At 31.7% G+C, this 26,317-nt stretch overlaps 1 protein-coding gene across 4 annotated transcripts in view; it reads right to left on the bottom strand.

Annotated features, from left to right (window-relative positions):
* Positions 1-18,276, bottom strand: part of Lnk (SH2B adapter-like protein Lnk) — a 174,623-nt gene extending 156,347 nt beyond the window's left edge. For all 4 annotated transcript variants that reach the window (XM_075362603.1, XM_075362602.1, XM_075362601.1 and 1 more), the window contains exon 1: positions 17,236-18,276. In XM_075362603.1, coding sequence (XP_075218718.1) covers positions 17,236-17,889 — 654 coding nt within the window. In that variant the 5' untranslated portion in view covers positions 17,890-18,276. The remainder of the gene's footprint in view (positions 1-17,235) is intronic.
* Positions 18,277-26,317: the final 8,041 nt, after the last annotated feature.

The raw sequence follows: 26,317 nt of genomic DNA on the forward strand, positions 1-26,317 counted from the left end.
GCCACATTGACTCGCCGCTTTTGAGCGGCCGATTTTCTCCTTGACCTCTAAGTTCTAGGGCGGCCGGTCTCTGAAAGGGCAGGACAGTCAAACATCAGGCGTTCATTTGACTGGCCCTCTCCGCAGACGTACAGCTCATCAGCTGCCAGACGGAACCGAAACAGATACCGGTTTAAATTAACACGGTCGGTGAGCACCTGGGCACCCATTGCTCTTAAAAAAGCCCACAAGCGTATACAATCTATCGACCGATTCGTTTGCGTTCTCGCAATACTGACAGACCGGATTATAATTTAATTGCGCCTGCAGTAGCACGCTAACGCTAAACGATGTCGACGGTGTTAATTCGTCGAAACAAAATAGGTTCTTTTTGGAGGAAAAAGGTTTCTAATCGGTTCGTTCCATTTAAAAAATTTATTTGATTTTACTATACCGACGTCTGTCAAGTGCGCACCAGTACGGCGTAAAATTTCACCTTAAGTTTGCATATCTGCTGTTTGAACCTTTTTTTAAGTCTGGATTTTTATAAACTAACAACACCAAAATGCCCGGTGCGGCCGAATAGATTAAATTTCCCAAATAGATTTTGTCATTTACAAATTCAATCTCGGTGCAATCCAATACACTTGTATTAGTATTTTTATCATACTTCACGCCATACACGTGATCTACTGATACTTTTGGATCTGTTTTTAACATTTCTAAATACGGTTTTATAGTTTCTTTATATTCTTCGCTTGTAATTGTATCTTGCGTCTCAGATAATTGTGTAAATGAAATGTTTGCCGCAATATCTGTATATCTTATAAATTTAAGGAGTTCATCACATTCATATGCGGTTTGAGTTTATTAAGCCAGAGCGGTTTTTTCAGATGGTGATATCATTGTTAAATGTCCTACACCTTCTTCTTCTTCTTCTTCTTCTTCTTCATCTGAATAATCATGCGATAATCTACTAGAAGTTTCTGAGCCCACAATCAACTACAAGTTTCTTGATGTCTTTTAAATTAACCGACAATCTGTCACCTAAATCGCGATTTACTTTAGCAACATCAATTTCAGTATCAGTAAGCGGTAGCAGCGACGGCGGCATTGGTTTCGGTTAATCGAGTTTTTCCTTAATTTCTTGAATTAGTTCGATTATCCGTTTAAAGCGTTTAGCAAATAAAGCATATTGTTCGGCCAAACCCGTAACATAAGCTGCATTTTTACGTTTGAACGCTTTATTCAATCTAACAATTTCAACCGACTGTTTTTCCTTTTCAAACATGATTCTATAAAAAAAATTTTAATTCAAACAAATAGTTTATTTTCGTTTGACGTCGCGTTCGATGTATTATTGTACGGCGTTCAATCAACCATTAAAAATTTATCAATTTTGTTTCTAAAACGACCCTTATTTTTATCAGAATCTATACCAGTAACTAGAAAACAATACTGACTCTTGTTGGAAACGTGATTGTATAAAGATTTAAAATCATCAAATAACATGTGAACGCCCACGTGTTCTTTGTAAATGTGTTGTAAATTTAATTTGTCTAGTCTGATCAAAATTAAAAAATTACAATTGTCTCGTATCAGTTGTCTTCGTGTTTTAGAATACGTTAGCGCCAAATAAAAACAATCTATTTTGTTATGGCGACCCCTTGCAAAATACTCACCGATACTGCCTTGTTTTTCTTTGATCACGTCGTTGAAAACCATTATCGAATGCGGTTGGGCCACTTCTGGCAGTGGAACTTGATCAGTTTTCAGTATATTCATAGTAACCAAGTTCTGGATCGGTTCCGATGACGTTCTATACAGCGGTTGATGTAACGATTTTGAAAAATGTACAAACTTTTAAAGCGTAATCAATTTTGATGAATAAAAAAATTAAAAAACTACATTCGTCTTCCACAGTTTGAGGGGCCGCATATGATGCATCTTATAGTGTTTCGTAACAAAGAAACATGTTTATTCGACTACAATTACCACATCCCGATGTTGCATTCGTGTTCATTATAGAGAACTTTGTTTTCTGTTGTACTTCTTCATTATATCTCTAATTATGAAAATAATTAAACTGTTAAATATAAGCAATAAGTTGTTAAAATAAATACTCTCTTCAAATTCAACGTTTTTCAATTTGCCAATTATGGATATCATTTCATTTCAAATAGCCGTTTTCGGCATAGAATTAACCCACAAGCATATAAAATCTACCCACCAATTCGTTTGGATCGTCCCAATACTGTTAGATTGGATTATGTGGAAAGAATGAATATTCAAAAATAAATTTTGAACGAAAATAAAGAAAACCATCGCGACGAATAAATGGTCCGCTAATTCTTCACCGACAATTTTATTATTATCAAGCTTCATATTACCCGTTTATATAAATAAAAGCTACAAGCGACTTTTCAATAACTATTAATATTTACAACGATACATAATTTTCTCAATCAACTTGTCAAAATCATCAATTTTTATAAGATGATATGTTTACATCGACTTCACTAATTGGAAGTAAATGATAAGGATTTTTTGACAAATGATCATAAAATTCGTCAGGTTCAATTTAAACTTCATCTATTGCAACAAAATCGCTAAAACCATCTCCATGAGGAATTATTTTTATATGCATTCTATCCCAAGGAAAATATTTTTCATAAATATCACATGTTAAATTTTCAATACAATCTTCAATTACAAGTTTTAGTGGTGTTTAAATAGAAAAAATGAATAATGTTTGAGGATCACATTCAGGTTCGTTTTTAAAAAGCTCCACATCATCTGTTAATTATCTATATAGAAAAGATAAAAGATTATCAATGATATATTGGTTTTAGTTTAAATAACTAACTTTTTTAATACATTTTTCACGAGATATTTTAACAAGTATTTTACACACGTATTACACTTGTAAGGTCAAATAACACGTCAACGTAGAACATAAAACTTGAATCAATTCCAACATATCTATAAATAAAAATAAAAAAAATATGAATAAAATATTCATTCAACAACGTCACTTAAATTTATCCACAAATTGTAACTTTTATCGAATCCTAGCCATTTTACACAGGCCTGGTCGCCTTTTCTTTTGATTATTTTCTTAATTTGGTATACATCTTTAGGTTTCGTTTTGTGTAATTCGTGTTGGTAAAAGCGACCTTTTATCGTTTCACTTCTACCATCAATCAATTCATATGTAACTGGTCGAAATTCATCGTGTAAAATATATATATTTTGTCGGTCCAATTCGGCAAATAACCCTTTTTCAAATGTCTTTTTATATCTGCTAATGCGAACCGCATCGCCGACTTGGAATTTAACATTAATCGGTTTCCTACTGCATTTTTTATTTAGATTTGTAGCACTTGCAATTCGTTACTGCTATTTACATCTTTCGGTTTAAATTCTGTAGCTGAATGCACGCTACTGTTGTACTCGTTTACAAACCCTTGCAGCACATCGACCCACTTACAGCTTCCCTGTTCTGTAAACTTTGTCCATATCTTCGTTTACAACGTTCTGTTGAAACGTTCGACTATAGCCGCTCTTTTATCCGAATATGTCAAATAATGGTTTATGTTGTATTGTTTCAACAACGCTTTAACGTGCGGATTTTAAAATTCATTCCACCGATCCGTTTGGAGAAATTTCATTTTGCACTTTTCAAATATCGGTCGAAAGGCGGATGCGACTTCTATACCCGTTTTTTCTTTAACGGCACAGCGTATGTAAAACAACCGATAACGGTCAACAAATATTTGTAACCCTTATCGAGTCTGAAATACGGAATTATTTCGACTATGCTGCTTGTATACATCACCCAATTCTTTTGATCTCGATTTTTATAGTTCGATAATTACGCCTGGCGGTTTATGTAATTCTATCGCTAATCGGCTTTAACTGACATTATTCTACTATAAGAATAAAAATTATCGTATTAATATATATGTTATTCCCGAATTCAAGTCGATAAAATTTGATGAATGATATTATACATTATTAGAAGTATTTATAAGATACACTATCTAATTCCTGCCGTAAAGTATCAATATCCATCTGCGTATGAAAATGATAATATTTTCTTCCAAATTAAGCTCGCGCTGAATAAGATTGTAAAATTTTACACTGTTTGAATCTTTTACTTTTTGATATACAATTTCATAATAGAGATTTTTTTTCATTTAAATAATGCATCTGATAAATTTCTACATTGGATACGGACAGCATAATATTTATAATTACCATCTGGTTGATATTTATCTAAAATTACATGACAATTGTCTCTTTCATCATATGGTGAAAGTGTGGACATACATGGTGTGGGCATAGTTGTAAGTGTCTCTTTACTTAATTACTTAAGTAAATCTATCTCATCGGCCGAAATTTCGGCCGATGAGATAGATTGTAATAACTCATTAGATTGTTTATTTTCTAATCAATGTTTAAATTGTTTCCCACCATTTTGATATAATCTTGTTGCGTTAAAAAACTCGTATTCGTTTCGAAAATTAGCTTAAAATCCCCGAAAATAACATACAAAGTTACCTTTGATTTGTTCATAGCATACATAGATTAGACTCATTGTTGTGAATATATAAATGCTCTAAACTTTTTTTAACAACAATAGAATGTTAATTTTATATGTAGATACTTTTAGAAAATGATATAAGAACTTTTAGAAACATATAGAAAATGATATACTCGCACCGAAAGATGTCGAAAATTCATGATATTTGTAATCGTGTAAACGGCATAAATAAATGTAGAAAAACTAGCGAATTACAGTTTAATACGATGTATAAAACTAAAAGGTTAAAGTTGATAGACACTAAATTCGTTCCTGCAATTACTGCAGTAATTGAAGACTTCGGTAGCATATTCTTATCGAAGAGATTTAGCAAAATATTTACGCAATCCGATTTGGATGAAATCAATCAGAATGACGTTTATATTGTATATAATGGACGAAAAGAAACGAGACTCAAGTTGTTGAACGGTAATGTACCACCTGAAAAAATAAATAAGTCGTCACAACGCGCGCAAATCCCGACAATTAAGCCACTTTTCTTTTCTTCACCATATATTCATTGGCTTTTTCATGACCGTATGGGAGTGTGTCTATATTGTTTACCAATACAAATCTTTTATCATCCTATTGTGATGGAGCTTCTTTCCACTGTTCAAGCGAGGATGTCCGGACGAGGCCTACAGCGAAGGCAATAAGCTGAGTTATTAAATCACCGATGCAAATGTCTACCGAGGCATTTGCATCGGTGGCATTCCCAAGAGGCCAGGCTTATTACTATGAGATATAAAAAGTCGGAGGGCGATAGACAACTCCCGTTAAAGCCCAACATAGCAAGGAACGGGGGGGGGGAGGTGTGGCGACCGGAACGTCACTAGGCGGGTGTCTTCCCCTGCGGGGTTGGGATGTGTTCAAGCGAAGAAATTTAATAAACAAAACTACGTAATGATTTTGATAAGCAATATGTGACGTTTTTATTAAACATCTTTAAAAATTTCGTTATTTAAAGCTTTCAAACATCTATGATCAACAACAAATATAAAAGAAGATTTTTTAATTCCTTTGGCTGTTTTATTTTTTCTTTAAATAATCTACATCCTTTCCCAAAAGTATAGAATACATTTTTGCTCTTAACCCAACACACTTGTAAATAGGAACCATCCCCCCATTTCATATTTTAAAATATCTATATCGTATTTACTCGATGCATAAACACTTCCATCTGTTTGCTTCAAATATTTTACATCCCCGAATTTTTTGAAATGTTCATCTTTTGGTATAATTACGAATCTGTATCGGTTACTAGTAGTTTTATATTTTCATAGTCGTCTCTAGGTAAAAAGTGGTTGTAGTAATAATTACACATGAAATAATTTAGCCAAATTCTTTACGGTTAAACCTATATATATGGGTCTGCTTAAGTATATATTTTTCTTCAACATTGATACTCCAACCATATCGTTTCATTATAAAACACTTCGATGGGTGGCAGTTGTGTTTCATTGAAAACAGACGTCGATTTAATATACGTATAGGGATAAACGCCTTTTCGTTGAATTAACAAGTTCAACATATCTTACCATAATTTTTTTTCATCACAAATTTTTAATACGATTCGAAACTGTGAGTATGTTGTTTTAAACAATTTGTTTTGTTTAAATGTCACTGAATAACCAGTGGCAAATAAACTTTGCACAAATTCATCGAGACTGTAAGACAAAAATTGATACGAGTCTAAAAATCGGTACGATATTTTATTCTTGAGGGTTATCGATAAACGTGTTTCACTATTGTTTGCTATACACGAAATTTCAAATTTATTTTCTTTTTTTTCAACTCATCCATCGCCAATACAATGTGGCGTGAATCGTATCCCCGCAGGTTGTGAAACATGACTGGTACGTGTGCTACGCGTTTACAGTTTAAGTTGCAATTTTTATGTGCCGCTCTGATAAATTTACCGCTAGTATGAGAATGGTGTCTTACACATTCTCGCCACCAAATTCGTCGCCACAATTAACACATTCAGTGTCTTGTTGAAATTTTTTTATCATCTGCGGTCATATTTAAGACTTTTTCAGTTAATAATTCCTCCTTAAAATATTCAATTTTTTACATAAATCTTTGAGGAAGTTTTCAACTACTTTATCGTCGTCCATATGAGCTCTATATAGTTTTGATTCTACAACCGAACCGTTTTCATCGATTGCAGTATAACAACAACCGGATGGTTTATGAATGTCTGTTTTAGTTGTATAACTAGTGCCACGTATAGGATTCGGAATAATAAATGACTCAAAATCAGCGTATATAACAAAAAACACGCGTAGCGTTGAAGAAGGATTTGTATAAGAAATTACTGCGTTTCTGTTGCTGTCCTTGCCAATCCATTCAATAGGCTTAATTCTCTGAACCTTTCCCCATTTACAATTTTAAGCATGTATTTCAAGTCTTTTTTCGCTTCCGTTTCACTACTCCAAGATTCAAAACAGTACAAGCAACAGGGGCAATATTCACATTTATTTTTACTTTTATTCATATCGCCAAAGTTTTGAGAAACCGTTACTTCCATATTTCATATTTATTAGAGTATAATGAGATCTATTTTGAATAATATCGGTTAATAATAACAAATACACCACTGTTTTTCGATTATTATTCGCACTTTTTACATATACATTTTTAGAATTTAATGATTCATCATCTTCTATATCTTAACACAACAAATTTACACCGATGTCAGTGTTTTGAGCTTTAAATTTATCAATATCTTTAAACCCAAACAGGATACTCGATTCCTTCCAGGTTTAACCGATTTCCATATTGTTTAAAGAACGAAACTCGATAATTCCTACCACTATCGAAAAAGTGGGCTAAAATTCACCATAAAAAACATTTTTGATCATCGTTCTTTACAGTTTTTTTCTTATTTGAAGCATTCGGTAACAGTAAATATGAACTGTTTCCACCATAAAGCGGATCGAATTCGGATACCGAAAGATCCAATCTCAATATTTTATTCATCACCCAACCGCAACTCGTTTGAATAAACCTTTCAAAAGATTTGTTAATTTTATCATATGCTTATATATATCCTTCGTTCAAGTCAGTTTGATTTTCACAGACATTAAGCACATACCTGGTACTGCTATGAAAAGACTCAACAAAGAAATCGCATTTATCACCTACGCACTTCTTCATTTCGACACCAACAATATAATATTTAATATTGTTTCCTTTATATTTTTTCGCTTGAAATCTTATAGTATTGAATACCTCATTTTTCATACCCATTAAAAATTCGTAAATTTCTATAAGATTTTTATCGATGACATGCCACGTTTGTTAAAATATAGAACCGTCCAAAGCTCGTTGTTTATTTTTATTTCTATTGATACGCAACAACAGACCAGAGACAGATATATATTTTTTTAGCTTTTTTTCAATTCAAAATACTGTTCAATTATATTTTCAAAAGAGCTATCAATGGACGATTTATTTTGAACAAAAAGTTTTATTTTTTCCGCTTTGACGTTTATAAAAAGTCTTTTACCGGTAGAAACAAAAATAGGTTTAATTCAATAGTAAATTCAGTAGGAGTGTATTCTTTATATAAATTTTCAATATCTTGTATGTTGTCTAAGAATTTAATTAAATCATATTTGTTACGAGATAGATTTTTATAACAGAATACCGATACTATGGGGATCAGATAGGTTAAAATCGTTTGATAATTTTACACGTTCAAGTTTCATTATTTTTTTTTACTCTCCTATTAAGAATAATTTTCTTTCACATACAACTCTATATTTATGTTATCACGAATACGTTCTGCGCATGCGCAAAAGATTACTTTGATTGACCTGTAAAATAAACTGTTACATTAAAGAAGCCTGATGCTTAACGCACCAGGTGCTGATGCAGAACCTCAGGGTTCATTTCCCATGATGAATATGCGTTTATCGTTAAATTTACATAGTGAAAGAGTGAATTTACTGAAAAAATACACGGTGAGCAGTTGATGTAGAGGCAAAAATACAATAAAAAAAAAGATACATTAAATAAGCCTGAGGTTTAACGTACCACGTGCTGATGCAGAATTTCAGGTTTCCATACTACTCTTGAATAGAATTTAAATAACATAAACATTAAATTGACACAAATAATTTTACACCGGTTTTACTTTCAATTTCCCATCGGCAAATACTCCAAGCGGCCTCCAATGGTGACAATACACTGTAAAAGACAATGATTTTCCCAGTGTAGATCTGATACTTTTAAAACCTTTTTAATTCTGTGCTGAAGATCTTTAACGCTAAGCTTTTTCGGTGTAATGTAAACCGTACTTTTTAGGTGTTCCCGCCAAAGGATTCAAATCAGGTGATGAAACGGGTTAAGCTAGCGGCCCTGCCTTTCGGTTAAGACCGAAACGGCCTCGACCGAAAGGTTTGCGTGCCTGTGCACGCATGTGTTTTAAATTAACAAAAACACATTTTAAGCAATATGTACTGAAGATTCTGGGTTCAGAGGAAAAAAAGGGGAAATAATAATAAGTGCGTATGTTCAGGACAATAATGTAAGCGGTTCAGCCGATACCAATTTTTATCCAATTTTTACCAATACCATTTTTATCTTTGTTGGATTCATTATTTAAAGAGTACAGTACGGTCTCCGTTAGCTTGTATCTTTTTTTTACGGATGTGCAAGTAAATATATTAACTCCCACCTTTTAATAGACGTATAACTATTCAGTAAACAATGAGGAATCGAGGCTACAAAATACAAAATAAAAAAATGTTTACCTGGAAGCAATAGTAATAACCGATTTACATATACTTGTAATAAAAAAACGACCTCATCTAATCTTCAAGTCGTCAAAATATAATAATAGAAAAACACATTTTAAAACAAGGAAACAATAAATAGGATAAATTTACCGCATCGAAATAATTAATGACATAAAAATAATAAACGGCTACATTAAGTATTCGATAACTAATAATCGGTGTATCTATAAGGGAAAAAACAATTTATATAATAAAAAAAAAAATAGATAAGGTTTTAATATCGATTAGATTTTCTTAACGCAGCCTGTGCGATCCATGGAAATAATATTACATCTTTTATAGTAATAAAATTCACTAACGATAATTTTCAGCGGAATAATCAAATGTCAATTACAATACTAATAAAAAAAAAACATACTATTAAGGTAAACATTTGATACGATAAATTCATGATTTCACAAAAAACGATAACTTAAATTACGCTTAATTTTAATACGCCTTTCTTATTCGATTCGTTTCGCGAAAAGAAAACTAACGACGCCTCTTTAGCGAGTATTTTCAAGTAAATTATTTTAGGATAAAAAAAAAATTTTCTCAAGGCGAAAAAGAATTAAATAAAGTTTAACCGATATAAAAACCGTTTACCTAATAATACCTAACCGTTAACTCGATAATACTGTCGTTAACTGCACTGCGATTCGAATAATACCGTAATTACAACTCGACGATTAACATTTTAATGAAGAACGATTACTAAAAAATTAACATCGGCCGAACCGACTTTATCTACAGTATATGTAATCTCTGGTAAACTAACAAGCATAGCCGAGAAATGAAACATTATACCTAGAGATATATTGTAAATTCCATTTTAATATCGAGAAAAAATGCAAAAAAAAAATCAACAGATTTAAAACGCTTAATCCTTTAACAGAAAAAGCTATAAGCAGTACGTACTACTCGCCGAGATTTTGAAAGCTCAGTGTCGCGCAAGACGGGATCGATGAACCGGCGACTGGCTTCTTCCCGACTACGACATTCTCTCGCGGTATATTATCCCCTCTAATATACTCTATTAGCAGTGCCAAAAACACTTAAGACACCCCGAGCGGAAATATGGCGCATTTATGTATTTCTAGACTACGCTTTTAGACGAGTAATACACAAGATATAATGAAACACTACACGTATCGTAAATAAGCATCCGCTAACATAAGTATCATTCGATCCGGGCCGTTCCAAAATGTAGCGTAAGCGAGTAAGATTATCACAATTCTTTGTAGAACAAAGAATGAAAACTTACTTATTCTCTAAACGACACGAGCCGACTTCTGTTCGTAGCTACTTTACGAAAATGAATTTTGTAGCGTGCGAAAAATGCCAATCCCTGATGAGAATTTAAACTAGTAGAACCCTCCGAATGAAAGACGCAAAAGCTACCCTAGAAGTAGAAGCGGTTATATTATGGATAATGAAGTTAGGACTTCGAAATCAGCCGAACACACGAAGTATCGTGTATTTTATTGTTCTACCCGTACTAGTTTTTCATATTACTTTTATAAAAAAAAATTAACCGTATACGTATACTCGGATATTGTAAAAATCTGATGCAGATACGTTTTCTACGACCAGAATCATTTCCCCATAACAAAAATAAAAAGATGTCATCTGAAAGATACTTACATTTTTATTAAATAGAAATATAAATTTGAAGGATAGAGTACGTATTTTGAAATTAATAGTTTACAAATCATTCTTATTATAAATTAAAATAATTTTTCTAGTAAAGTAAATACAATTTTCTTCTTCTTTTTTTAATATTATTTTAATTCAAAAGTCAATGGTAATTAATAAGATAATTTTCAACAATCACTTAAAATTGAATAAAATTCAAAAATGTACAGTTAGTACCAATAAAACACTGTATTTTACTGTTCTCTCAAACAAATAAATAAATAAAATGATTTTTTTAAAATAAGTATACAATTTTTAGAAGATTTTGCTAAGAAATCCAAAAATAATAGGATTCTAAATTACGATTTTCAATTAATATTAAATAATCAGATATAATGCGCATGGTTATTACCAATATGACATTCAATTATTCTAAATGTCGATTGCCCAGTCGATTGCAATCAAAAGGGGAGGTGCACAACTAGATGTTACAACAGTCCTAAATACAAAAATTCAACATTCTAAGGCTAATCGTTTTTAGTTATGCGAGATATATACGTACGTATAGACGTCGCGCCGAAATTAGTCAAAATGGATATTTCCGTTGAAATCTGAAAACCGAAATTTTTCGCGATTGCAATACTTCCTTTATTTCATACAAGGAAGTAAAACGGGTAAGAAAATCATCCTCCTACTCAGACGCGATCGTTCTAGTTCTTCCTCTAAAAAAAGTAATGTAGATCGTTACTTCATCGAAAATACTACTGAAAAGTCGATTTCATCGATTCCTAAGACGTAAAGGGGAAAAATAATACCGGTTTTTTTTGTAAAAACTTTCAAGCAGCGATAACTGCCTTTTTGTTTTTAATAAAGTTACGCTATGCCATCCTGTCAAGTAATCTTATACATATAAAACCTAAAGAGTCCTAAAAACTACCAGAAATAATTTTAAATCCGAGTTACTGAATCTTACACGAAACAAAAGTATTTACACACACCGATAACAAATATAACTCTTACAATACACACCCAGTAATATGCAACACTATACGAATAGCCCAAACAACCGGTATTTATAAAATAAAATTTTAATAGAACTAAAACTAATAACTTTAAACAAAAATACTAAATCCCACAAAACAATTTATACATATATCGGTACAATAATGAATATAATATTATCTATTTACAATTATTAATTGGTAATTAATTACAATTTAATTAATGGTAGCTTTTGCTACTCCACATATAAATAACGAACTACGTATATACATACGAGTAGACATCATATTTTGACAAAAAAAAAAACAAATAAGAACTTTGCGAATATAAAATGACAAGAATGTAATGTTATATAAGGGGCCCTTTTTTCTAATTCACACCGAAAACCAGCGTATTAAAACTTAATTTATCCTACCGCTTATATTTATGAACGTGCAACCTTTGCTAAAACGTTACTCGTTTACTCTTAAAAAATAAAAAATCCACCTCTATCGAACTGGACAACAGTTTTCGTTTAACTCGACACGACTGTTTCGGCTTACAAGAAAGGGTCCTATGAACGCATCTTCCTTCACACTTTAATAAATTACCGAACCGTCTAAAGATCTTCCACACATTTATTTAAAATCGAGTAACAGATTTTCTTTTAAATTAAAGATTAAAAGTTTTAAATAATATTAATAAAAAAACTGAATTTCTTGCTTCTTCATTTAACAGTTTTTACTTACGAAACAGCAGGAAATTAAACGAGTAAATACGCCTTCAAATAATTTTCATTACCTCCTGAACCGTTGTTTCTTTGTATTCTTCATACGTTTAATTTACTATTATTTCACGTACATATATTGTTAATTACTAATACAGGATTTAACTAGTTATAATTTTCATTTTATAATAAAAAATTAATCTTTTTTTTTGTATACTGCACCGATTAAGGTTTTACCACACGGTTTCCCTGAAACGGATTAGACAAACGTCAGGGCAGCAACAGAATCATCACAATAAAGTTAAGGGTGAAGGTGTACTACCGCTTCTCTATTAAACCGATTTTTAAATGATTACTGTTAACCGTTAAATTAATTCTTCAAACAGCTGTATAGAAAAATGAGATGGGCAGTCGAAAATTTAAATCGTCTTACAAAGCAGGATCCTATTGCACCAACGGTTCAAATCGATGATCTTACCGACAACTCTTTAATTAAGACGCGAGAATAATGTATCCCAATCCTCCCAAAATATAATTTCCAAACAGCACCGAGAGGTTTCCGTTTACAATTCATCTTAATTCAAAACAGGACTCGACTTCTGTGAGGATTAGGCGAGTCCGTAAAAGATATTAACGATAAAATTGAAATTTTACAAATAGCAAATAAATTCGTTAACGTGCCTCAACGATATAAAAACTTACGACTAAATTTTACACGTACTAAACGGGTCTATTAACCGCTTTAAGATACGAGCACGTTGACAACAGCATCGTCTGAGATACCGCTAGGAAAAAAACCAAATTGCAGTTCCGCAAGGACCTTTTAAGCGCAAATTTTCAGGTACCTATTTAAAAGCCGAATCAAACTTTTATTATCAAAGAAAAATAAAATATCATTTCCTCATACTAATACACAAATTCACAATAATCTGTATAAATATGACGGTACAATCTGACAGACTACAGCTATTTTTACAGAATAAAAATATTTTTAACAAAATAGTCGGATGATCACAAGTCTCAGTTAATTTTTTCTTATAAGCATCACAAAAATAACATCAAACGATTTTTTTAAATTGTAATACTCTGTATTTTTGTAGTCGGCTGAGGACAGCAAACCGATTGACGGGCTATAATTTTACACAGGTTTTAACCAAAATTTTAAAACTGCATTTTCCTTGAAACTTTTACAGTATACACTTAATAACGTAAAAAAAATCAATAGATCAACCGAGTATTAAGACGATATCTAAACGCAAAATACAGCTGTGCATAGAATCAAAAACGAACTTAGATCCTTCTTTTCAGAGATATTTTTAAAAATACAAGTAGTCCTTCGTAAAACCACAATTCTGGTAAAAAGCATAACGATCGTTTAATAACTCTCGACCTCATGACAAACAAACAAACTAGGAAATTTATTAAGCATCGATCAGGAATAACAAACACTTTTAATGATTTTCTGTAATAAATTTTGACGGCGATATTATTTTACTCATTATAAAGCGGCTAATAATTTTAACACATTTTTTGTTAGAAAAATGCTGTCGCATATATTATTAAACAAACTTCTAACAAAGCGCTCTTAAAATCCAGAAGCAAATCTGGTTTTAAACTACCAGAATTAAAGAAAGCTATGTTTAAAAGTCTACAAGCAAGCTTAATAACAAATACTCAAGACAGCTGGGATGAATAATATAATATATAATCTAAAAACGTAACCCGTATATTTTTAAATGTTTTCACTACATTATTAATTAGTAACGTATCATTATTGACAGGAAAAGTTTTAAATAAGTTTATACGCAAATGTTATACTGCTGTTCACAAAAGGCAATACAGACTCTTACAAACTCTTGTATTGGATTTGACTAAAATTTTTTAATCGATCATTTATTGACAATTCATTACATTTTTTAAAAAAATTACATGTTTTCAGAGTCAGTCTGGTCTTCAAAAAAGAAAAACAATTAAGATAGCAGTTTTTATTTGATCTCCGAGGTGCTGGAAGCACTGGATGAGTATCAAAAGTCAGTTGCTGTTTTTTTTTAACCTACCAAAAGCGTTTTATAGTGTAAAACAAGACCTTTTTTTAGTTTGATGATTATGGCATCCAGATTGTTGAGAAAGACTGGTTTTAATAAATAATTTTCAAGCAATTGATATCAAAGACTAATGATGTCTGAGAGTCATGTAAACACCTTTCCTGACTGAATGCTTATGGTGCTGTGTATGAATGTATGTGTGTGTGTGTGTGTGTGTGTCACTATACGATGAAATTTTACATACAAATAATGTATTTTCTGTTAATTATATGTTATAAATCACACACTGTTCAATTGAAATTTACTCATTTATTGTTTATATGTTATTTACATACTGTATGTTATTTTTTTAAAAAGCTATATACAAAAAAAAAAGGTTTATATACAAAATCACTATTTTGGTTTTAAAGATCCTTTCTTCAATCATTTTAATACATAATCGAATGATTATATTTTACGAGCGATAAAATATTTTGTTTCATTCTGATGGGTAGAATTAAATATTCAAAAATGATTTTCTCACATAAAAGTAACAACCATTTGATTCCAAAATATACACACGTTACAACTCAGTACTGTAAACTAATATCTCACAAGAAGAAAAAAACTTCCGTTTCTTTTAAATAACTTTAACCCGTTATACAATACAACAATTGAAGACCAGCAAAATGATCATGAGATAATCAACCCTGACAGAATATAAACACAACCACTAACAAACAAGACTGAATAATATAAAACTTCTCATATCAAAATATTTCATATTAGGATCCTCTCATAACTGGAAAACACAGTAATCAGAAACAACAATAAACACATTTTTTTTTGCAATTTCATATCCTTTTTTACTGCTACATATACAAACTTGGGTAATCACTTAAACTTCACTTTGTTGTACAAACAATCATGTAATTAAATAGTTGTATTAGGATTTGGTTTTTTATAATTTTCTGACTTTAAAAATAATGTATTAAACATTATACAAAATACAATGAACCTTGTTGAGCAGACATAGATAACTTCTTAATGACACAGTGTGATATGCATTTTATTAGTGATTTGAACTAGTCCACTATGAACTGAGCTGATTTATAAGTTTTTATTTTCTGTTTATTAATTAAAAAAAAAAAAAACTGCATATGTTCAATGAAGAAGTCATTCAATTTAAACACTTTGCGGTTACTGTTACAGCTGTTTTTGGTTTTATATTGTCTTCAATACTTTCAGCGTACTTTACTCTTATGTTAAATTGGCTATGATATTAACAAAAAGATAAAAAAAAAAACATCGCGATTACAATCTAAATAAAGCCAAGAAGCCATTATTAGAATTGAAAAATGTGAATTATTGTGTACTGTTATAGGTGGTTTAACAATTAAAATGTCAGCTGTTAGCGACTGGATTATGAGAAAAGAGAAATTATTAAAGTTCTCTGCAAAACCCTGAGCAATCAACCACACTGTAAATAAATGAACAACAACTATGAAACATTAAATGAAGCTGTATACATCCAGTTAATTCATCAACAAGAAAAGAGTATCCCTAAGTTAAGACCATTTACACAGAAGGAAGATTGTTTTGCCAGCTACCTATGTGATAATTACAGAGTTCTAAGCGGTTAGATGGTCAGGAATCTCACTAAGATATAAGATAACACAAGTAGAAACCTAATATCTAGTTCACAGGAAAATCTTATTAAGTAATTTAAACTACTATATTATAAATCCATTTACTAATTTAAGATACAAATATGCGGTTGTCTTGCATTCAGAATTTTCCCCTATTTGAAACATGTACTGCCCACATTCCAGTTATAACAAATTTTTATTGTTTTTTTTAATCTTAATTCATCAAAAACATATGTTTATTACAAAGCGAGTTAGGTGATGAGTAACAGGACCCTAAAATAAGGATTAAATAACAATTGCTCAGCATTTGGTAAATATAAAACAAACTGTAATTAACAAGAAAAACAAAATTATAAGAACCGACTTTTAATTAACACTACATTACCGTAATAAAGCTAACGGTGACTAGACATCAAACACCACAAAACTTGGTATTAAAGAATAAATGAGAATAAAACAATTTTCCCACTGATAAAGCAAAACCGATTATAAAACACATAATAACACAGATCATCAGTTTTACAGTTCTATATTAAATGCTTTAAGGTAAAAAATAAAATTTACACTTCACAAAAGTAAGTATAAATAATTTAGTATACAAATGATATCTAAAAACACTGATCAGGAAATGTTGCAAATATAAACAGAATTATAAACAGGGTTTCAATATTTTTTAAGCATATGTTACATTTAAAATGCAAATAGTTGAAACTTATTCAAAAGCAACTTAACAGCAACATCAGTTTAATGTTTATCTAAACATTAAGAGGATTTTAATCATTAGCATGCAATAAATCATGACAAGTTATTCCACATTAGTGAAATTCACAACAGAAGTTATGGAAAACAGGAAAGGCAAATCAGCACCAACCTTAGGAGGAGAATAAAACTCCAGCATGTAGCCACCAACAGTCTTAACAAGGGCCAAACGACATCTCTCCCACTTCTGTGTTCCATCCAGGTTTTCACCTACCAAGTAGTTAACAATACCTTCTTTCCTACATTCAACAACAATCTTTGCTAACTTAGTTTTTGCATGTTTACCGTGCTTTGATTGTTTATCATTGCCGTGAGTTGATAATTCAACTTCATCAGAATGCTGTTTTTGAAAAAATGCTTTGCCTTTTCTTAAACCTTTAAATGACAGTCTACGAAAAAACGGTTTGTGCTGAACTTTGGGAGATGGTAAATCAGCTTCCTGCTCAGAATAATCACTCAACTCATCATGATGAGTACTGTTTTGAGAGGAAGAACCTGCAGTTGATGCAACATTACCGTTTGCCACTTTATCTTTATAAATCTTCTTATTTAACTCGGTTTCAAAATGTTCTTCAAAACATTCTAAAAATTTACGAACAAAATCTTTATAAGATATTGTCGGTCTCGCACTTTCTGGCAAATGTGAGTTTACATACAAACAAAACGCTTTGGCAAAATCAGCTGCAGCCGATTTAGCATGTTTATCACAAAATTCAATCCAGTTTAATTGCAAACTTATTTCATTTTCAAGGTTAGCGCTAGCCATTTTTAAAAATTGTCGTAAAACTTGGTAACGATCATCTCTCCCTCAAATGTCTACCACAACTTTCGTAAAAATCTCATAAGTTAACAGGCATATAAAAACGGCTTTAAGAACTCACAGATACTAAATAAACATTGTGATCGGTGGGTGTGGTAGGATTTTAGGTTAAACTCATCTCGGCAAACGTCATTAATTCACCAAAGGAACATTTTGTTAACACAGAACGATGCGACTAATGACAACGTATTATTTCAACCGATATGCAATTCAGTATCTAGAATAAACAAATCAGTGAAAAATGATAAACAATAACACACTGAGATTCACTATAATCCACTTCTCATTATAAGGCAACTGCATGTTGTACTAAAAGACATAACCTAAAACCGAATGATCTAGTAACTAGCACACATCGAAACGAGTGTGCCGCGCCGAGGCGCTTCCTACGGTTGAATCCCTTAAACATCAACGATTGTAGCGCTCATACTATGGTTAGAACTTATTATTGGTCTTTGCTAGGATCGCAATCAAAAGCACTTGCTACAATTTAAAAATGTTTTTGCTGTTGGATTAGTTATAAAATAACATTTTTAATTGTTACACCGTTTTTTTTTGTCTTCAGTCATTTGACTGGTTTGATGCAGCTCTCCAAGATTCCCTATCTAGTGCTAGTCGTTTCATTTCAGTATACCCCCTACATCCTACATCCCTAACAATTTGTTTTACATATTCCAAATGTGGCCTGCATACACAATTTTTTCCTTTTACCTGTCCTTCCAATATTAAAGCAACTATTCCAGGATGCCTTAGTATGTGGCCTATAAGTCTGTCTCTTCTTTTAACTATATTTTTCCAAATGCTTCTTTCTTCATCTATTTGCCGCAATACCTCTTCATTTGTCACTTTATCCATCCATCTGATTTTTAACATTCTCCTATAGCACCACATTTCAAAAGCTTCTAATCTTTTCTTCTCAGATACTCCGATTGTCCAAGCTTCACTTCCATATAAAGCGATACTCCAAACATAATACTTTCAAAAATTTTTTCCTGACATTTAAATTAATTTTTGATGTTAACAAATTATATTTCTGACTGAAGGCTCGTTTCGCTTGTGCTATTCAGCATTTTATATCGCTCCTGCTTCGTCCATCTTTAGTAATTCTACTTCCCAAATAACAAAATTCTTCTACCTCCATAATCTTTTCTCCTCCTATTTTCACATTCATTGGTCCATCTTTGTTATTTCTAATACATTTCATTACTTTTGTTTTGTATTTGTTTATTTTCATGCGATAGTTCTTGCGTAGGACCTCATCTATGCCATTCATTGTTTCTTCTAAATCCTTTTTACTCTCGGCTAGAATTACTATATCATCAGCAAATCATAGCATCTTTATCTTTTCACCTTGTACTGTTACTCCGAATCTAAATTGTTCTTTAACATCATTAACTGCTAGTTCCATGTAAAGATTAAAAAGCAACGGGGATAGGGAACATCCTTGTCAGACTCCCTTTCTTATTACGGCTTCTTTCTTATGTTCTTCGATTATTACTGTTGCTGTTTGGTTCCTGTATGGTTAGCTTGTTCTTCTATCTCTGTATTTGAATCCTAATTTTTTTAAAATGCTGAACATTTTATTCCAGTCTATGTTATCAAATGCCTTTTCTAGGTCTATAAACGCCAAGTATGTTGGTTTGTTTTTCTTTAATCTTTCTTCTACTATTAATCTGAGGCCTAAAATTGCTTCCCTTGTCCCTATACTTTTCCTGAAACCAAATTGGTCTTCTCCTAACACTTCTTCCACTCTCCTCTCAATTCTTCTGTATAGAATTCTAGTTAAGATTTTTGATGCATGACTAGTTAAACTAATTGTTCTGTATTCTTTACATTTATCTGCCCCCTGCTTTCTTTGGTATCATAACTATAACACTTTTTTTGAAGTCTGACGGAAATTCCCCTTTTTCATAAATATTACACACCAGTTTGTATAATCTATCAATCGCTTCCTCACCTGCACTGCACAGTAATTCTACAGGCATTCCGTCTATTCCAGGAGCCTTTCTGCCATTTAAATCTTTTAATGCTCTCTTAAATTCAGATCTCACTATTGTTTCTCCCATTTCATCCTCCTCAACTTCCTCTTCTTCCTCTATAACACCATTTTCTAATTCATTTCCTCCGTATAACTCTTCAATATATTCCACCCATCTATCGAATTTACCTTTCGTATTATATATTGGTGTACCATCTTTGTTTAACACATTATTAGATATTAATTTATGTACCCCAAAATTTGCCTTAACTTTCCTGTATCCTCCGTCTATTTTACCAATGTTCATTTCTCTTTCCACTTCTGAACACTTTTCTTTAATCCACTCTTCTTTCGCTAGTTTGCACTTCCTGTTTATAGCATTTCTTAATTGTCGGTAGTTCCTTTTACTTTCTTCATCACTAGCATTCTTATGTTTTCTACGTTCATCCATCAGCTGCAATATATCGTCTGAAACCCAAGGTTTTCTACCAGTTCTCTTTGTTCCGCCTAAGTTCGCTTCTGCTGATTTAATAATTTCCTTTTTAACATTCTCCCATTCTTCTTCTACATTTTCTACCTTATCTTTTTTACTCAGACCTCTTGCGATGTCCTCCTCAAAAATCTTCTTTACCTCCTCTTCCTCAAGCTTCTCTAAATTCCACCGATTCATCTGACACCTTTTCTTTAGGTTTTTAAATCCCAATTTACATTTCATTATCATCAAATTATGGTCGCTATCAATGTCTGCTCCAGGGTAAGTTTTGCAGTCAACGAGTTGATTCCTAAATCTTTGCTTAACCATGATATAATCTATCTGATACCTTGCAGTATCGCCTGGCTTTTTCCAAGTGTATATTCTTCTATTATGATTTTTAAATTGGGTGTTGGCAATTACTAAATTATACTTTGTGCAAAACTCTATAAGTCTGTCCCCTGTTTCATTCCTTTTGCCCAGCCCGTATTCACCGACTATATTTCCTTCCTTGCCTTTTCCAATGCTTGCATTCCAATCTCCAACTATTATTAAATTTTCATCTCCTTTATGTGTTTAATTGCTTCATCAATCTCTTCGTATACACACTCTACCTCATCATCAACATGGGCGCTTGTAGGCATAGAGACGTTAACAATCGTTGTCTGTTTAGGTTTTGATTTTATCCTTATTACAATGATTCTATTACTATGCGTTTTGAAATATTCTACTCTCTTCCCTATCTTCTTGTTCATTATGAAACCTACTCCTGCCTGCCCATTATTTGAAGCTGAGTTAATTATTCTAAAATCACCTGACCAAAAGTCGCCTTCCTCTTCCCACCGAACCTCACTAATTCCTACTACATCCACATTTATCCTATCCATTTCTCTTTTTAAATTTTCCAGCCTACCAACCTTTTTTAAACTTCTAACATTCCATGCTCCGACTCGTAGAATGTTATTTTGTAATTTTCTGGTGACCCCCTCCATAGTAGTCCCCATCCGGAGATCCGAACGGGGGACTAGTTTACCTCCGGAATATTTTACCAAGGAAGGATTGCTATATGAAAATGCAGAGAGACACATTTTCTTGGAAAAAAGCAGCTGTAGTTTTCCATTGCTTTCAGCTGCGCAGTACTCAGAGGACTGAGTGATGTTGATATGGCCGTTTAAGTCGTCCTGACTCACGCCCCTAACAACTACTGAAAGAGCTGCTGCCCTCTTTCAGGAATCATTCCTTAGTCTGGCTCTCAACAGCTACCTCTCCGATATAGTTGCACATTCGGTCCAGCTACTCTGTATCACTGAGTACTCAAGCCCCCTCAACGGCAAGGTCTCATGATTCATAGAGGAGGTCATCGTTCACACCGTTCATCAGATTTTACTTGACTATTGGTTATTAAAATGATTAAAAAATGTTACATGCATTTCCAAACAATGTAAACCAAATAATTTTGTCATCTGCACCATTAAAATGACTAGTTAAATTATTATGATGGATATGAATCTCGCTGATGTACAGACCTAAGTCGAAGATTCTGTAAAAATATAAATTTCTTCCGTAAAGAGATTAGTTAAGAAAATGATTGATATTCACCGCCAATATTCAAACAAGAGCGTTCGTAATTAACAGTTTAACTAAAAATTAAAAAAGAAAATAAACTATTGTTTTTTTTTTAAATATATGATTTGTATTTTTATATCCATTATAACTGAATTTTTTTTTAATCGAGAATTATTACATTTTTGAAAGTTTATAAAACTTAACAACATGAGAGCATTACACCATGAAAAATACCATTACTCTTGACCTAACAAAAAAAAAGCAAATAATAGTGTATATATAAATTATCAAATGAAAAAAAAACAGAAATATTACTTGCTACTTATTCCTTTAAAAATCTCTCACATTAGTGGTTTTGCAGTGCGTACCACTTCATCAGATGTATAAAGATATTTTTTTAATGTAAAAATAAAATGTTAATAAAAAGAAGGATGTTACTCCTTAGTTGTTAAAATCATATTTTAACAATCTGACTAGAAAGGAGTAACATCTTTCTCTTTTAAATTAAAAAAATTTAAATTATATATCTGATGTAGCGGTGTGCACCATGAAGTGCTTAATGTAAGAGAATTTTTAAAGCAATAAGCAGTAATTAACATTTTAATTTTATTTATTTGTTAATAATCATTATATACTGTTAAGATGCTAAACTATAAATACATTGACATATTTACATATTGTATATATATGATTAGATTAATTTTATGAGAATGAGTAGACCTAGTAGGCACCCCAGCTGCTAATACAAATACTGAATCCAGTAATTTTTTTATTGGATTCTGCTGATCTCCAGTAAAGAAGTGATTGTCCTCTTGGCTACAAGAAGGTGCCAGCATGACATCATAGATGAAACCAGCCTGACAGCTGACTCAGTTCCATTCAAGGCAGCAATTCTCCACCACTTTTCTTTACACCAGTAAATATTTAACCTATACTGTATGTATATACAACTATCTATACTATATATATATTAAACATCATATGTTACATCATTATTAATAAATGTATTTCGTATTTAAGATTTTTAAATTACTTTATACTTTTTCTCTTCTCAATTTTGGCTTCTACGAACCACGTAAAATAACTTTTCATGATCTCATTTATTTTAGTTTTTCCAGTATTCTCTCATTCTCTTACTGTGCAGTTTCTTTTGTTCCTCAGTCCACATTCTAGATGTTTTCTCTTTCTCTTTCTTCTAGAAACCCTTAAAAAATTTAACATTTTTAATTTTATTTCTATCTATCATTAGAGCCTTTATAATTTTCTTCTCCGCCATATCCTTCCTGACATTTTTGAACCAATTGTTACTTGTCTTTACATTATTATTGAAATGTTCAAATATTCTGTCTGTTATTCTATTGTTGTTCATGCAGACCAGGTGTCCATAGAATTTCATTTGTCTCTTTCAAATGGTATCAGTTAGTTTTTCACGTGTAAACATAATCCTTGGTTATGTCTTTTTCTATATTAATTTTCTCCCTTTTTAGGGCCCAATATTTTCCTTAAAATTTGTTGTTCTTTCTTTCCACTTTCTTCTAATTTCCCTTTCTTGTTCATTGTTAAATACTCAGGCACATGCACAACTTCTGGTTTTATTAGAGTATTTTAATGTCTGATTTTAGCATTAATTGATACTGATTTCTTATTATATACATCTTTTGTAATTTGGTAAGCTCTTCCATTTTATTCATTCTTATTCTATTTGCTTCTTTGTCTAAACCATTGTGCTGTTTTGTTTCCCCTAATATTTAAATTTCTCAAACTTATTTTTGCAACTGAATTTTGTGTTCAATTTTCTTGATACCTTTTTAGTGTTTGTTATACAATCTTCTCAAACAATATCTGCGAATCAGCTCCTAAAATTTCCAAATGCGAATTCTCAAAATTTCCTTTAGTTTAGTTAATTTTCTTAAATTTGTTCTTTTGCATCATCAGTGTTTTCTGATAACATAGGCAAATCATCCAACAAAGCTAAGCAATTAATTTCTAAATTTTCCTTTTTATATCCAATTCTTATTTTATTCAAAGCTTTTTTTATTTGCTTTTCCTATTCTCGGATTACTTTTTCTAAAGTAATATTAAATAGGAGTGGAGATAAGCTATCTCCTTGTCTCACACCTGTCTTAATGTTGAAAGGTTTAGTTATCACTTCTAAAAATCTAATTTTCTAGTTTGTATTAGGCAAAGTTTCTTTAATTACAGCTGTATTTTTTTATCCATCCAAAACTCCTTGAAGGTTCTGATTAAGGTTTGTCTATCAAATGAATTGTAAGTTTTTCTGAAGTTATAAAAACTATTACTGATGGCTTACTTCTTATTTTCCTATTTTGTATTATTAGTTTTAAAACTAGAATTTGCTCTATGCAGGACTTTCCTTTTCTAAAACCCCCTTAGTACTCACAGTTTTATGATCTACTTGTTCTTCCCGTTTTTTCAAGAGAGCTATTGAAAGAACCTTATAGGTACTGGCAAGAGGAGATCCCTCTGTAGTTGTTCACATCTACTTTACTGCACTTCTTATGTAGCAGATGAATCAATGCCACTTTCCATTCCTCGAGTATCTCTTTCATTTCTGATATTTGATTTGCATGGCATTTCTCCTGCCACCACCCCATTCAGTCGCCCTAAAGCATAAGACCAAATGTCTGTGCCACAAACGACTACTGAGCCTCGAATCAGTTTAGCGACCAGTGTCCTAACTAGCTCCTAGAGCTAACCTAATTGCGTAAGCGAACTAAGCATGGTGTCACACACCACATGCTTCGTGTCCCACCGCTCACTTGTCATATATTTATAAAAATGGGTAGGCACATCGCGTCAACTACCAAAATATATATGACATTCAATAAATTAAATTTATCACATCAAGACAGCAATTTGCTGATATGCTGTTCAATAGATTTTTTTTTAATTTTGGATCATCTGGTTTTCTGCATTTTTCCACATTTCAGCCACTATTGAATCTTCCCCAGAAGCCTTATTATTTTCAAATTTTGTATTATTTTTTTTTTTAGTTCTTTTAAATTTGGCAGCTTGGAATAAGCATTTTTTTTTATTAATAAATTCTAATCTTACTTTTGGCTGCTCGCAATATAAAAGCATTTCAAAGTACTCTGTTAGAACCTCACAGTTTTCCTTGTTATTTAGAGCGAATTTCCCATTCTGTTTCTGCTAACATAAACTATTTGAATGTATTTCTTTAGATTGGTGCTGAAAATTTTATAAAAATTCCTGACATTTTCCTTTTGAAAAAATCTTTTTCTATTTGATTTAAAAGTTCACTCTGATACTTTCTTTTAGCATTTCTGATTATTTTGGAACTTTGTTTTCTAATTTAAATTCTTCATAATCTTCTTTCTTCTTACTGGAATATTAATTTTTTTCATTTTTCCATTTCTTAATCATTTGTTGTAGTGCTGCTTCACATTCTTGGCTTCACCAAATATGTTTCTTCTTCTTTTTAATTCTGACAGTTTCCCTCACTGCGGAAGTGATATCGTCCTTAAATATCAATAATAAATATCTTCCTTAATGTCTTCTCACTTTTATGTTTCCCTTCAAAGTTTGTTTTAGAAAGTATTCTTATAAGAGTCTAACATTTCTGTATCAATTTTTATAATTTTCTTAGAATTGTATTTTGGTTTATTTTGCAGGATAAATTTCATTTTAATTTTAGTTAAATAATGGTCTGTTTCAGTGTTTGCACTCTTTTTTTCTCCCATATGCATTATTTCCTTTTGATTTCTTTTTTAAACCACAACATGGTCTGACTAGAATTCACCCAGATTTGGATTTGGTGATTTCCATGTTTTTTGTTCCTTGGGTAATTGTTTTAAAATTTGTTGACATTAATATTAAATTAAACACTTTACTAAGATTAATTAACCGCTTCCCGTTCTTGTTCCTTCTTTTATGTGGGGTAAAGACCAACAGCTTTCTTATAAATATGTTCTCTGCCAGTTTGGGCATAGAATCCCCAAGTAAAATTTTTACATTTTCTTTTGAAATCTTATGAATATTTTTCTAAAACTTCCCAGAAGTCTTTTTTGGATTTTCACAGTTAACTGCGTTTATGGGAATATGACTACTGACTAAAGTATAATTTTTATCTGCACATTTTACAGCCAACAAAGATAATTTTTTAGATGGGAAGTAAAAATGTATTATTAAGTTTAATATTTTTTTGTCTATTGCAAACATTGAACAAGTGGGAGCATATTTTCATAATTCTGTTCCCTACTTTTCCTTTAAAAATTCTAACGTTTTTACACTCTATTGTTTGCTTTTTCATGTATATATCTTGTCTCTTTCAATGCCAAAATTTGTATCTTTTGTTCTTCTAAGCTTTTGATTACTTC

The sequence above is a fragment of the Lycorma delicatula genome, chromosome 4, assembly GCF_047948215.1.
Source record: "Lycorma delicatula isolate Av1 chromosome 4, ASM4794821v1, whole genome shotgun sequence".
Classification (NCBI taxonomy): domain Eukaryota; kingdom Metazoa; phylum Arthropoda; class Insecta; order Hemiptera; family Fulgoridae; genus Lycorma; species Lycorma delicatula.